Source organism: Anguilla anguilla, chromosome 4 (genome assembly GCF_013347855.1).
Source record: "Anguilla anguilla isolate fAngAng1 chromosome 4, fAngAng1.pri, whole genome shotgun sequence".
In the NCBI taxonomy this organism is placed as follows: domain Eukaryota; kingdom Metazoa; phylum Chordata; class Actinopteri; order Anguilliformes; family Anguillidae; genus Anguilla; species Anguilla anguilla.
Genome location: NC_049204.1, coordinates 18965985 through 18977188, shown reverse-complemented (window position 1 = coordinate 18977188; position 11204 = coordinate 18965985). Strand labels below are relative to the sequence as shown.

The 11204-nt window shown below is 36.4% G+C and overlaps 1 protein-coding gene across 1 annotated transcript; it reads left to right on the top strand.

The window, feature by feature from the left end:
• Positions 1–1528: 1528 nt before the first annotated feature.
• Positions 1529–9255, top strand: LOC118225748 (ras-related protein Rab-31-like). The gene is made up of 7 exons (XM_035414653.1): positions 1529–1770; positions 2312–2391; positions 3790–3871; positions 4854–4925; positions 5030–5136; positions 6460–6569; positions 7063–9255. The coding sequence occupies exons 1-7, from the start codon at positions 1735–1737 to the stop codon at positions 7158–7160; spliced, it is 585 nt and encodes a 194-aa protein (XP_035270544.1). The 5' UTR covers positions 1529–1734; the 3' UTR covers positions 7161–9255.
• The last annotated feature ends 1949 nt before the right edge of the window (positions 9256–11204 follow it).

Sequence of the window (11204 nt, the reverse complement as noted above, 5' to 3'; positions counted from 1 at the left end):
GCTCATTCATGTGTATGTGGAGCGTGACTGTCAAACAAATGCCAATCCTGGGAGACTGAAACATGCGATTTTAGTGAAGTGAACTGAAGGAGCTGTGACGAGTTAGAAGAGTGCCAGAAAAAAAGAAAAAATGCTGAAAAACCACACTCTAAGTTCCACACTCTAGGATCTGAACATTCTGCAATACTTTCCTATGGGGAAAAATTGCTCACAAAAAGTTGAATATTTCAAAAAATCTGAATACAAGCAACAATGTCTGGAACTGGCCGGTCATTTTTGTGTAAAAAGTTTGAATGTAGTGCAAAAACTGTAGGACTAGTTTGAACTAGAAAAATTGGCCGGAAAGTGCAGATAATAAAAAAAATATGAAAGATATCAAACACTAAATTGGGTTAAAAATCTGACAGCATGTTACAGCCTACATAAGAACATTTAATTTACTGTTGCATACAAAAACATCAGTTTCTAAATAGTAGGCTATGTAGAATTCTAGAATTTGTGTTAGCATGGGCCTATCATTTTTGGCTGGACCGCAACAGCGGGGCAAGCCCTACAAACACGAATGTCTGTGAGTGACTGACTGACTGAGTGATGAAGTTACACCATTGGTCGGCTGGATCACGTGTGTTAGGTCCAGCCATATACTAGGTTTTAACCTGGTCTTGTTTCCAGTGAAAGTAGGCCACCTGAACAGTCATGTAAAACAGTTTCAGTAGGCCAAAAGTTCACCATAATCTTAAGAATTTCCAGATATTTTATTTGTAATAATTTCTATGTCTTTAAAAATGAAAACAGAAGTCCCTAATGCACCTTTTACTTAATACAAAAATAAATCCCTTTTATCACTTTCATGCAATTTAGGAACGGGCGGAAATTAAATTTTAAAAAATACAGGTTGCAACTGTATTTGACTTATATTTAGGTATATATCTTTTTTGTTTGAATTTATTTATTTATTTAAAAGCACAAGTATGAAGAACATCGCCAAGCAGTTTCCGATGCATTGTACACATGTAGAATTGATAGTGCACCTTACCTTATGCAACATTGGCTATCTATTACGAAGCTATTCATTATTGAATAAACAATAGCCAACAGTGACAGCAGCTTATGGGTGTGCCTTCTCGTTGAGGGAAGAATTTTTCCGAACAATTCACCAGTATTCATAGAATATATCTGTCCATGAACGATAACCTTGTGTTCTAGGCTCCAGTTATTTTCAATTAAGTTTGTAAATATAGTGGGCCCGCTAGCTGTCACCGGACATAACTTTTGAAGTGACAGTGTCATGGACCGTTTAGTTATTGTTTATTCGCCTACAACTGAGAATGTGTTTGAGTTCTAAATTAGCTATTGGCGCAACATAATTTCGATTGCAATTATAAAGCTTTCAAATGTTATTTGGGTGGTCTTTGAAAACTTAATAGGTTTATTTGCAAGTATCTTTCAACTTCACCTTTCTTGTTTCTTTATCATGTAGACTGAAGGCTATTGAGCACACTGTCGGCGATCAGATATCACGTGACTGACAGCCCGTCGGGTTGGTCTCAATAGTTTCCGTTATATTTTTGGAAAGATGTTGAGGCTCGCCCTTGGGTAGTTCTAGAGAGAAAGAAAAAACACGTAAATTAGAAAAAGCTGATGTAAGCAAAATAAAAAAAATGTAGAAAAAAAGGACAGTAGAAAAAAAGTTTAAACCCAGAATGAGTAATCATTCGTAGGGAGCTGCAGACAATGGCTATAAGGGAACTTAAAATCTGTCTTCTCGGGGTAAGTAAAAAGTTCAGAGATTATTTTTTACAGTTTTGCAGTCTCCGATTTTACGGAACCTCCGGAGAGACAGCTTTTGCTTCCTTTTTCTTTTTCAAAAACACTTCCGAGAAGCCGGAATGTAACATTTGCTTTTCATTTTCAGCGCCAACATCGACTTTTAAGCAATGTAGCCTAGGCTACCGGTCAGTAACTATTGAAATTATTTCGACTATTTGTTGGTGACAATGAAACGGATTGTATCAAACAGTGAAACCAGACGTAGACTCACATCTCATCAGTGTAGCTATTTAATTGCCTATTCTGACACAAATGTAATTGAATTGAATTTTAAACTAATGAATAAGAGCCGACATATTTAATGGTGAACTAGGCTAATTGGATTTGCGTGCCCAGATTATGTTTTATTTATAATGCCTTGAAGGTATAACAAGGTACTTTAGCAACTGCACTCTACTGTCTGTCTGTGAATCCTTTGCAATTTCATTCTAGCCTTTTAGTCTGTCTAAATATACGTGACATATACGTTCTCTTCCTGTAGGATACGGGAGTCGGGAAGTCCAGTATTGTTTGCCGTTTTGTACAGGATCAATTTGATCACAACATAAGCCCAACGATAGGGTAAGGATGAATTCTTGTTGGAATTCTAGTGAAAATTCCCTGCCTACAACTTTTTGCACGCTAGTAACACTGTATGCCTGTGTAATGCTCATTATTCGCCTAATACATTGCTCAAGCTACTTCCCTGTGGCTGAGGCCTGTTCATGCTGAATTCTGGTTTTAGGCAATGTCTGCAAATTCCTCACAAATTAAAGCATGGCAGCCACAGGAATCCATTATTTGCCACGCATCTTCCCTGAGTTCTGGTGCTGAATGCATGGATGGGCCTTGATCGCAGGTTTACCTTTACCGTATCACAAGTGCTTAAACATGCTGTTAAACAAGTACTGGGACTCAGGATGTTCAAAATCACTTTAGAATCACATTATCTTTGATCAACAGATGACACACAAAGTATTTTGTTCTTTTTGACATAATTTATGTTATCGGCAGTGGTTAAAGGAAATAAAGTTCTAAAATTTGGGCAATAGTGTCAGAAAGCATGTTTGTATTCATGGCTTTGCTTTCACTCATTCAGGCTTTTATGATAGACCGCACTGATCAACCTCCCTACTGAGAGGACAGCATAAATGTAGCTTTTGTATTGTGCTTGAAGGAGGCCTGTCACCACTTACACTTTGCTGAAATATTAAAAATTGTGCATGCAAGAAAATGCATGTAATTGTTCAGCTAGAGGTTAGTGCTACCTTCAGACCTTGGATTGCTTAAACTTGCTCTCCGGAAGTATGCACATGTCAGGAGATGGATATCTTGAGACCATTATCAATGGAGAGAACTAAAGGAGGATTATGACTGGACACCCAACACAGTGTAGGAGCTTTTTATGTGTCTGATAGTGAAACTGGGAGAGATGTAAGTCTGACTGATTGGTAGTGCCAGATTTATTCATCCAATCTGCTTGTTTTATGTAAGAATAGGTTAAATATCCTTTGATTTCTGGGAAGCAGTTATCAGTCTTTGAGTTAACAGCATTGCATATTGTGCTGTGGATGTGTATGGAACACACTCAGCGTGAGTGAATATATTTCTTGCTATACCCTACCTTGGTGACTGTATGTTGTTTTTTATTACTGCTCAACACCAGTGTCCTGTATACTAGTGTTTTTATTGTGGTTTGAATGTTTTAAACATAAATCTTGTCACAACAGTGAGCCTCATGTAGTACAGTCATGTCTGACAGAGTGATCCCTCTCTGTGATCTAGTGTCAACACATTTTAAGCAAGGAACCCACTTGCACATGGTGTGATATAGGTTTCTACAATACTGCCTTCTTCATCTATTGTGATTTATTTGTGCACCCTGTGGAGCTTTGTCTGCACTTTTCTAGTCCTCGTTTACAGCTGTGTTTTCAACAGGCTCACATTATCAAGGCTAATGTATGGTTTTTATGTTTACAGAGCATCTTTTTTAACCAAGACTGTTCCCTGTGGAAATGAGCTTCACAAATTCCTCATTTGGGACACAGCAGGCCAGGAGAGGGTAATAATTAGCTACTGTTGATTTGTAGAAGCTGAAGTTGTAAGTTTAAGTTTGTTTGTGTAATATTGCTCAGAATATTACTGCATGGTCCCATTGCATCATATCTAAGTTTGGGTGATAAGTAGCATTATGTATGTATTTAGGAGTAGCCATTGATTAAAATTGCATGGCAAAATGCCAGGTAATGAGTATTATAATTATAAATATGAATTTAAAAATGTTATTTTAAAAAATCCAAAGACCCATGTTTGCAGTTAACTTTGAATTAAATCATTTGTTTAGTTTTAAAAACACTAGGTACAGCGGTTTTTTAAACAATGGTCTGTTAGATACTAACAAGAGACAGTATGTAGCACATGCTTTATTGCCATAAAACAAGCAGGGCATTTATTTACTTTAGGATAGTGTTGTTTTCCTGTTTTGCTGTGAAAAGTATGACACATTTTGCATAAAATATCCGTTACACTGAAGGTCACAGTTCAGCCTGTTTCTGATTTGCAACACGGCACCCTTCCTTCTTTCAGCTTGCTACATTTCCATCTTTCTATTGCAAAATACTGTATTCAGTTACACTAAATATTATATTTGTATAATAACATTTTGAAATATTTCACATGCAGTTTTAGGCGTTGGATTATATCTGCTACTTATAGGCAGATATAATATATCTATCTATATGCAGCCATTATGTAGCCTATTTGTGGCCAGAAAACGTATGTCTGAGCTACTGGGACAGGTCAGGATTTTCAGAGGTGTCATTCAAAACCAATGGTTTTTGGTTTTGTTTATTGGTACTGTAATTTTTTAGCAAAATATCAAGGCTAACTTTAGTATTTTCAATTGCATGATAACCGTAAAAAATGTATATTTTCAAACACAAATGCTAAATACTGCAGCGTAACTGTTTGTTGTGCATTGCTTGGACTTGTGCAGACACAATCAGGTGGCTCAACATATCCTGATATATTTTTTCCTCTTTTAGTTTCACTCATTAGCCCCGATGTACTACAGAGGCTCTGCAGCTGCAGTTGTTGTGTATGACATCACCAAGCTGGTAAACTCTGCTTATTCACATTGTGCTTTATGTAGCCTAACTGTCATTGAACACATGGGATGAGGTATGCTAGGCCATCCAAGTAACGTATGCCTGTCTTGCAGGATTCCTTTCAGACACTGAAAAAGTGGGTGAAAGAGCTGAAAGAATATGGCCCAGAAGACATTGTTGTGGCTATAGCAGGGAACAAGACTGACTTGGGTGATATCAGGTATGGTTTCCTGTGGCTTGCTTGTGACTATAGTTTTGGATATTGTATAGTATGGGTATTATTGGATCAGTTTTGTGTACACTAAATATATAAAAAAACTGAGTAATCTCCCAAACGTCCCAGCTTTGTTTTAAATATTAAATATAAAATAACATTTATGTCTTGCAATATTGTTTGTTGTGATGTAAATCATTATCTTGTGAGTGTGGTCAATGATTAAATTGTAGGATTTTCTAAAGGAAAAGGCTTTCTCCATTTGAGGTTTTCGGTCTGGGCACTGTATAAGGTTCACACTCAGAAGGGTTGTCCATTCTTAGGTTTACCATTCTTGGCTGAAGGGTCAGTATTTACGTGAATGGAATCAATATCAGTCTCATTAGAATGTGTGATTACACAGTGGGGTTATTAAATAGAGTGTGTTGCCCAAATACTGTGGCTATAGGGACACCATGAGGACAGTAAGCAGAATGCATCTTAAGAAGTGACAAGCCATGGTATTCACATGGCATAGCCTACACCTGACCTGGTGAAAACATGGCTACACATTGGCAATTTTGTTAAATAGCACAGATTACATTACAGGCATTTAGCAGATGCTCTTATCCAGAGCAACTTACATCATTTTTTTTTACGTGGCATCCATTTATACAGCTGGATATGTACCGAGGCAATGCAGGTTAAGTACCTAGCTCAAGGGTACAACAGCAGGAATCGAACCCTTAACCTTTTGGTTACAAGGCCCACTATACCCACTGCTGCCCTTACCCGCTATACTACACTGCTGCCCGCAGATGTATTGGATCGTTCAACATAAGATTATGGAGATCTCTGATATTAATGGAGCTGCTCAAGAATTCAATGGAAGTGCAGCACCTCTACTGTTAATACCTGTGGGAAACCATGTTGTCTGTGAAGTAGTACTGACAAGCAATATTCATGATCAGATTATACATAGTCTTCTTTGTTTTACCAAAGGGTGAAGTTCTAAGGGACTGCCTTCTTTAAAGTGGTGTCCCGTAAAATAATTTGCTAGTTTACAAAGAGCCCCCCTGCGTTGTCAATCAAGTAATTGATTTTTTTCCTCAGCATTGTCCCTCAGACAAGCAGGCTGAGTGTACCAAGATCAGCTAGATATTTGGTTACTTCTGTGCTGACAGTGTTAACTGCTAAACTCAGGTTCTCTCTGAAACCCTGCTGAACCTTGGGATAAAATGTTTTTTTTTTCTTATGAATCTATATAAAAACTCAACAATAATGTGTTATTGTGGCATGTTAAGGGTTATGCAGGGCTGTTCCGTCTGAATTTTCTATTTGATTTCACAGGGAAGTCCCTATGAAGGAAGCAAAGGAATTTGCTGAGTCCATTGCGGCCATTTTCATTGAAACCAGTGCAAAAAGTGCCATAAATGTGGAAGAACTTTTCAAGAAAATCAGTAAATATTTCCACAAATTTTCTTGACTAGTCATCTGCTTTTGTAAGACACATGATTCATTGAACAAACCCCATTATTATAAGCCTATTATTTTCAAATATATAACTCCACTTCTGTGAATAGCTCTTGTATTGTTTGCATTGTCTTGAGAATTGCATGTTTATTTAATTGAATAGTACAGAGGCATTTCATATGAATTACATTTTGTTTGGGGTTCTAAAATATAGATGACCCCAAAATAGACTAATTTATAGTCAATTTAAGCTATTTATTGTTAGACAGTAGACAGTACTCAGTAGATTTCTAGGTACAATTTTTTTTCCTATTTTCCTCTGTCATTTGCTGTTAACTGTATAAATACAGAAATGTTCAATTTTCCTTAAAACACATGGTGAGCTAATTTTACCAACTGCTCACCATTCTTCATATTTTTCGATCATATTACTATTTTGCGTATAGAAATGAAATAATAATGGATGAATCTCTATTTCAGGTCGGCAGATCCCACCATTAGACCCCCAAGACGTAGAAAGCAATGACTCCTTTAAGCTGAGCCGGCAGCCGTTGCCTCTAAATAGGCGCTGTTGCTAGTGGGAAATGTGACAGCAGGAACAAACAGTACGGAATCGCAAGTTAACCACGATCATACTGGATACACTTTGTGTGCTTGCTGTCCGGGCCTTGCTGAGTCAGGGCTGACCCATCACGTCAGGGTTGTAATTTATGTTGCCACATCAGGATGTGGTTATGTGTAGTAGTTTGTAGAACTAAGCTTGCTATTTTCTTGCTACCTTGCTCAGAGGGTTGAAAGTACAAAAAATATAGTTAGTCCAACCCAGGACAAATATAATCACAGTGTGTCCTTTTATTTCGACTTAATTCTGTTATTTCACAGGTAGTTTCAGTTAGTTTTGTTTCAGCTAGTTTTATTATCTGTTAGAGATTGTGTATTGAAAAATCTAAATCAAGTCAAAGCACACCTTGAAGCATTCCATCTTTGGTACTTATTTGCAAATAGGTATCTTTTTCTGTGAACTGCCCCGATGTGTTGAGCAGGATTTTGCACTGGCACTAGTTTGTATGCTTTAGCCTGTGTTCTGCACTGACAAAAGTTAAAGCTCATTGGACAATTTCAGATTACATGCATTGAACTGGCACAGGTTTCAGACAGCGGCAGTTAAGTGCCCTAGAGTACCTATGAAAGTCTTTCAGTTTACAAATGCAGAAAAGGTTGGGGTGTTATCATATTCCACACACTCAGTTGTCAGGAGGATGTTGCCTGAAAATAATGTTTATAATTTAATTATGAATTGAATGTAGAAATTCATTGTTGAACTTTGTAATGTTTTTTTTATATCCAGGTACAGAATTATCTAGAATGACTTAGTGAATGCTTTTGATTCTTTTTTTTTGTCATCAGTATTTCTGTAATCTTTAGATAATATACAGGTTAATGTTTACTCTGTCCTCTGCTTGCATCCCCTTTCATTCATAAACTATATGGATCATTCGAGTTCCATGCTGGTAGCTGGTAGACAAAGACACACAATAGATACACTGTAACCTGTATTTACTCTTATGTTGGCTACCATTTCTGATTTACTACACCTTGAAAAAGGAGAATGGGGCCAATTAAACATGAGTAGAATCTCTTTTTGCAGAGCTTTAGTTGTGATATATAAAAAATATCCAATTTACTTACTGGTCACCTCTTGTCTGTCTGCTATGGTGATTGGTGTGTGGATGGTCCATTTACTATTCTTATTATTTAAATCACAAAATCACATTTCAAAGGTGGTGAAAAGCCTAGAAAATGTACTAGTACAAGTGTTCAAATGTGATGTGCAGAATATCACATTTAAGCCTGGTAAATTGAGGAAGAAATGTTCAAGAACACAGAAGCTATGCACAGGCATTTGAAAATTAGTCCATATGTCTGTTAACATACATTGTTTGATAACTGGTCACGTGACATTGCTGTACAACAATGATGCCGACTGCTGAAAGTCAGTGCTATGTATATAGACAGTGCTGGAGTAGATAGTCCCACAAATACTGATCCAGAATCAGCTAATTAATGTATCCTTGTCAATTGTACACAAAATCTGAATATGATCTTGGCTCAGTATTCGATCACCATATGGTGTTACATTTCTGATGAAAATGAGACTGCCTACATACACAGACATTGTGTGGACACAACGGTACTAATTAAGTGGTTTGTCATCTGAAAATATAAACAATTTCACCCCTACATCTTGTTTTGTCAATGAATTTTTTATGGAGCCCTTCTAATGCCACACTTTCCATTTTTGTTGTTTGTGGTTGGCATCAGTGGATTTCAGCAATATGGCAAGATTTGCACAAAATGTACTCTTTCTGATTAGTATCTTATGGTACAAATGTGCATGTGTCAATCAAATTAAGTTAATGTGCAATGAATGTTTGGTGTGCTTGACTGTCTCTAATGATGTCTATAGTTTGTGCTGACATGGTTAACATTTTACATCTGTTAATGTGGTATTAAACATTATTTCTATGCAGTAGTGCGTATCTTTGTTCATTGTGTGTTCTCAAATAGATTGGTGTTAACACCAATAACAATACAACATAATAACAGAATTCTTGTCAAATCTGTTATTTATATACTGTTATATATAAGAAATAAAATGTATTTTTAAGGTAACTGCATATTCAACTTTTTTCATTCTAGGGGTCACTTTAGAAATGTAATGATTTAAGATCCATTTTCATTTAAAACAAATCCATGCTCCAGTGATAACAAAGAGAATCTATGTATTGTATAATGAAGGGCTTGAGAATACACAATTGTTTATCCTACTTCTGAGTGCATACCCTGTTTCCTTTACTGGTCAGTCCAAAACACTGAAGTTTGTATTTCTCAGGTTCTACTGCATTTAAAACATAGCAGTGTTATTTCAAAATTAGAACATACAGTATGTATATGACATACCTATTAGCAGTATATACATTGAGTTCCATAATGTTTGGGATTTGACTCTGTACTCCACAATTTTAAATGTGTAATCAAACAATGCACCTGTTTTTAAATGTGCATACACCAATTACACTTCAGCTTCAGCTCTTGGACAGACATGACCGGACATTCTCCTAAAGAATTTTCTGATACAGAGGAGAAATCGTGGTTTGTTCAATAATGGCAAGTCTCAAGGAAGCAAAGCATCCCCACAGATTTACACTAACACTGCCATGTTTGACTATTGGTATTATATGACTATATAATTTTCTTACTGTGTATTTGTTTTATCCAGACATAATGGGTCATCCAAAAAGTTCCACATTTAGCTCATCTGTCTGTAGAAAATGATCCCAAAAGGCTTGGGGATCATCCAGGCAAAGTGAGACCAACATTGATGTTTCTCGTGGTTAGCAGTGGTTTCCGCCTTGAATCACATTTTTACCCAGTCTCTTTCTTATTGTGGAGTCAAGAACATTGACTTTATCAGATAGAGAGGCCTGCAGTTCTTTGGATGTACTTCTGCGATCTTTTATGACTTCCTGGATGAGTTGTCACTATGCCCTTAGAGAAATTTGGCAGAAGATTCATCACTGGGAAGATACATCACTGCTCCAAGTGTTCTCTATTTGGTAATAATGGCTCTCACTGTGGTTCGGTGGAGTCTAAGAGCTTTAGAAATGTTTTTTTTACCCTTTCCATACGAGTAAATTTCACCAATTTTTTTTCTTATCTCTTCTGGAATTTCCTTTGATCATGGCATTGTGTTATTGTAGAAACTTTATGGCAACTACCTCCCTCTGATGGTAAGGTTCAATATGAGTGAGGTTTAGATTCAACTGGGCTAGCTTCAGTCAAGCCTGGCTGAGTCCAATCAGCTTAATCTAATTATCAATTAAATTTGGTTAATTTATTTATCAGGCGCTTGATAACCTTGCATTCAATCAATGAAATAATCATTTTAAAATAGTGTTTTCAAAATGATTATTTCATTATCACATCAAAAGATCTGAAACTATTCAGTGTGACAAATATGGAAGGCAGGAAGGGGGCAAGTACTGTCTCACAGCATGGCATGTGCGTGTGTGTATAATTTTAAATATATAGTATATGACTGCAAATATGATGTTTTTATTTTTAAAAATATATATTTCTTCACCTTCAGGAAACATCCCACACTGTAAAATGTTGTGAAGTAAAATAAAATCTGTACATTATCAATTTAAAATATAATTTACAATTTGTACCTTTGAATAAAGCAATACTTGGGCCCCATCTTCTGGGAAATTATTGTCATAGCACAAAATGTCATTATTTCCCACATGGATTCAAGGGATTTGAATGTCCTTCTTGACCAAAGCAACAGGAGCTACCAGTGTGCGATCTATGTTTGAAGTTCACGATGTTCATGTTGCATAATACTTTGTTCAGTCTCCCATCACCCCTGCCACAGCACCACAGTTTAATCGGAATTTCACATGATGATTTTTTAAACAACCATAAACACAAATCTCTGTTAAATGTTCAATTGCAGAATGAATCTACAGTTTTAGAATTATCTTTATTATATATTTAGTATTGCATCTTGCAAAAAAAAAATAATAATAATGAAAGTGTATTTTACGCTGTAGTCGTGA

What these genes read in the sequence shown, in the direction of transcription:
- LOC118225748 (XM_035414653.1), top strand. Translation starts at nt 1,735, where the DNA reads ATGGCTATAAGGGAACTTAAAATCTGTCTTCTCGGG. An exon ending in ACACAGCAGGCCAGGAGAGG is followed by an intron (nt 3,872 to 4,853) that starts GTAATAATTAGC and finishes TTCCTCTTTTAG; the next exon opens with TTTCACTCATTAGCCCCGAT. An exon ending in ACTGACTTGGGTGATATCAG is followed by an intron (nt 5,137 to 6,459) that starts GTATGGTTTCCT and finishes TTGATTTCACAG; the next exon opens with GGAAGTCCCTATGAAGGAAG.